The 3,723-nt window shown below is 44.9% G+C and overlaps 1 protein-coding gene across 2 annotated transcripts in view; it reads right to left on the minus strand.

Annotated features, from left to right (window-relative positions):
• Window positions 1-1,289, minus strand: part of LOC108297611 (zinc finger protein 708) — a 27,505-nt gene extending 26,216 nt beyond the window's left edge. The window contains exon 1 of one of the 2 annotated variants that reach the window (XM_037735471.1): window positions 1,045-1,289. In XM_037735471.1, the coding sequence (XP_037591399.1) occupies window positions 1,045-1,074 (30 nt within the window). In that variant the 5' untranslated portion in view covers window positions 1,075-1,289. The remainder of the gene's footprint in view (window positions 1-1,044) is intronic. The other variant, XM_017520288.2, reaches the window with a different exon arrangement.
• Between the last annotated feature and the right edge of the window lie 2,434 nt (window positions 1,290-3,723).

A 3,723-nucleotide genomic window follows, 5' to 3' on the forward strand; every position in this document is an offset into this window, starting at 1 on the left:
AAAAAAAAAAAAAAAAAAAAAAAAAAAAAAATGAAGAAGAAGACATAGAAATTTTGTGCAATACAGTGTCAGGGAATTATTTTTTGCTTTCTTCTCATGGAAATATTTTCAAACAGAAAACAATTTTAAGTGCCATTTAATGCTTTGTCAAAAAATAATTAATTAAAAAGACACTATCAAAAATGCACACTAAAGGAAAAATAGTTGATAATGGGAATTAGGAAAGAAAAGTTGGCATTTAGAAGTGTCAGAAGAAACTGAATTTAGTATTTTAGTTTTTTTACAGTTTAAATCTAACTGCAGGCCAGAGTTAGGCTGGAGGAATGGTCCTGGGAGGTACACTTGAGACCCTGCTTGAAACACAAACATGTGAAAAATGCAGGGGAAAATCAATCCCCTGTGAAGTGTGAGAATAATTAAGTGGCAGGCAATTAGACTAAGGAGGCTCTAATTCCTACTTACAGAAACTACTATGTAACTGTACCTAACCAATTGTTAAATACGGTTTTCTTTATCATGCACCTTATAAAAGTCTTCCCTTCAAGCTCCTCTCATAAACCACAAACTACAAAACACACCGGGTGCTCTAAAATTACTGAATCACTCTTTGATTAAATTCTTTAATATTTTTGCAATGACTGCCACAGATTTTTAATAGGAGAAAATAGAAAGTGAAAACCCCACGGACCAAAGCTCTTCCCATTCATCATCCCACACCCCAAATCGGGATTCTCCCCTGAGGACCCTTCCGTGGTCCCTGCACAATCTGGGAGAGACGCAGTACTGCGGGTGCAAAGCTGCCCAGAGAGGGCTCCAGAACAAGACACAGTCACTGCGCAAGGCAGAGACAGGACACCCAGGACCACTGCTGTCAGCGCAGCCGCCATCTTATGGCTGAAGGGGAGAGGCTGCGCTAGACAAGGAGAACTCGGGGAGCAGACTGTGGCGCTGACTGCGGGGAGGCCTGAGTCCTGCCACAGCCACTTCCCACTGGTTCCAACCAGCCCTTCCCCTCTCTCGGGATGTCTGACTCGGCACTCTCACCATTTCTAGAATTCCAGGGCTTCCTGGCATCTTAGCTGTGGATCTCCAAATACCTGCAGGTCATAGGGCCAGAGAGGATGGGCCTCTAGAAGAAAAGGACACAGCAGTGAAGACAAGACCTGGAACTCCGGCTGCGGGGAGTGACAAAGGCCCAGCCAAACCCGGAAGCCGTCCTGTCCGCTCCAGCTGCCCGTCTGTCTGATTGAGGTACCTCAAGCTCAGAGTCCCCGATTGGATAATGTTTAAGACCCGCCCCTTCAGGTCCTGAGTGACAGAAGAAGTGATCAGATGCTGGGCTGAATGAAGAGTGACAGCCCAGGCTGCAGCCTTCTCAGGCAGAGCTTCCTTCCTGAGCTGAGCCAAGCTCACCCCAGAGGATGTTTGCCTTTAACCTTGTGTATAAGGTCACAGGCACCTGTAAATAATACGCTATATGGCTATTCACGAATTAAAAGTATATGATAACAATTGTTCTAAAATTTTAAATTTTATGACTTTCCTGGCTTCTAGTCCTTTGAGCAGACAGCCTGAGATTTTAAAAAGAAGGAAATCCTCTGAAATAAAATGTAAGCCTCGGGTCGAGTGCTGTGCCTCACACCGGTGATACCAGTACTTTGAGATGCCGAGGGGGGTGGATTACCTGAGGTCTGGAATTCGAGACCTGTCTGCTCAACATGGTGAAACCCCTGTCTCTATAAAAATGCAAAAAACATTATCTGCACGTGGCGGCGGGCGCCTGTAATCCCAGCTACCTGGAAGGTTGAGGCAGGAGAATCACCTGAACCAAGGAGGCAGAAGTTACAATGAGCTGAGATCACGCCATTGCACTCCAGTCTGGGTCACAAGAGCAAAACTCCATCTCAAAAAATTAAAAAATTCATTAGATCGGCCGGGCGCGGTGGCTCACACCTGTAATCCCAGCACTTTGGGAGGCCGAGGTGGGCGGATCACTAGGTCAAGAGATTGAGAACATCCTGGCCAACATGGTGAAACCCCGTCTGCACTAAAAATACAAAAATTAGCCCGGCGTCCCTGTGGTCCCAGCTACTCGGGAGGCTTAGGAGGAAGAATCGCTTGAACCCAGGAGGCGGAGGTTGCAGTGAGCCAAGATTGCGCCACTGCACTCCAACCCGGCGACAGAGCAAGACTCAGTCTCAAAAAAAAAAAAAATAAATAAAGACATTAGATAAATCAAATGAAATAATAACATGTGAGCCACATGTGAATTTTAAATTTTTTAGTAGACAAGCTTTAAAAAGAAGCAAAGAACAGGTGAAATGGATTATAACAATTTAATTAACATATCCAAAATATTGTCATTTTAATAAGTGAGAAATATGTAATTATTAATTATATGTGTATATGTATATATATATATATGGAACAAATCTTTTGAAACTAACTCTTATTTTACCTTTCTAGGACACTGCAGTTCAGACCAGGCACATTCCAGGCACCCAACAGCAACACATGGCCAATAGCTGCTACACTGAAGTGTAGCCCTGACATCAGGAGGGTGAATGGTCTGAATATCCCTTTTCTGCCAGGGATGAGGGGACAGCCACTCCCTACCTACATCTCTCTTCAGCTTTTGGGGTAAAACAGATAGTGGCCATAGAAAGAGCTGAGGGCAACAGGAATAAAATAACCACATGTAGACCACTGCTGGCCACCTGTTGCCCACCCTCCTTCTAGAAATCAGACAGTGACAAAGGATGATGGGGCCACAGCAGAAGAGAACCCTGTGTCTTCAGAACTGTTGACATTCCTGACCTCCAAGTTTTAGATAAGAAAAAAATAGATTAAAGACAAGCTGATTTTGCTATTTGGCTTGGCCCTAATGGTCCGGCAGTGGTTATCTGTTTTCTCCCGTGGTGTGGGGGACTGTGTGGGTACAAGCACCAATCACATGCAGACTTGTCTACATGCATTTCTGCATTACTCAGTATTACCTTACAAGACATCCAACTCTAAACCAGAGGAATAAATAGTACCTTTAGGGCGTCCGCTGTAAGAATGTAAGTAGTACTGAACCTGTCATTAAATCCTGGCATCCTACCTACACTGGGTGCATGTATTAGTCAGCCATTGTGGCATAACAAACCATGCAAAACTTATTAGCTCATAATTCAGATAGTCAGTCATTCACACTGGGCTCAGTGTGGCCATTTCTGTAGTCTCAGCTGAGCATTTTTAAACATGTATCATCGGCTGCTTGTTGACTAAACAGCTGCGTTTCTGGGAATGAGCTTCTGCTTCTGGAGCTGTCAATAGGAACCCCTTGTTTCTCCTGTCCATGATATCTCATTCTCCAGCTGGCTAACACAGGCTTTTCCAATGGAGGTGGCGGCATTCTGAAATAAAAACAGAAGCATTCAAGACCACTTGAGCCTGGGCCCTAAACTAGCCCACTGTCATGTTCACAGGTTTCTACTGCCCTGAGCAAATACAACCAGCCAGATCTAGCGTTCAGAAGACAGATTCCGGATCTTGGTAGAACAGCTGTAAGAGCACCTGGCAATGGTTAAGGATACAGGAGGGATGAAAAATTGCTACCATTGGCTGGACGCAGTGGCTCACGCCTGTAATCCCAGCACTTTGGGAGGCCAAGGTGGGTGGATCACCTGAGGTCAGGAGTTGAAGACCAGCCTGGCCATCAGGGTGAAACCCCATCTTTAT

The sequence above is a fragment of the Cebus imitator genome, unplaced genomic scaffold, assembly GCF_001604975.1.
Source record: "Cebus imitator isolate Cc_AM_T3 unplaced genomic scaffold, Cebus_imitator-1.0 Scaffold820, whole genome shotgun sequence".
NCBI lineage: Eukaryota > Metazoa > Chordata > Mammalia > Primates > Cebidae > Cebus > Cebus imitator.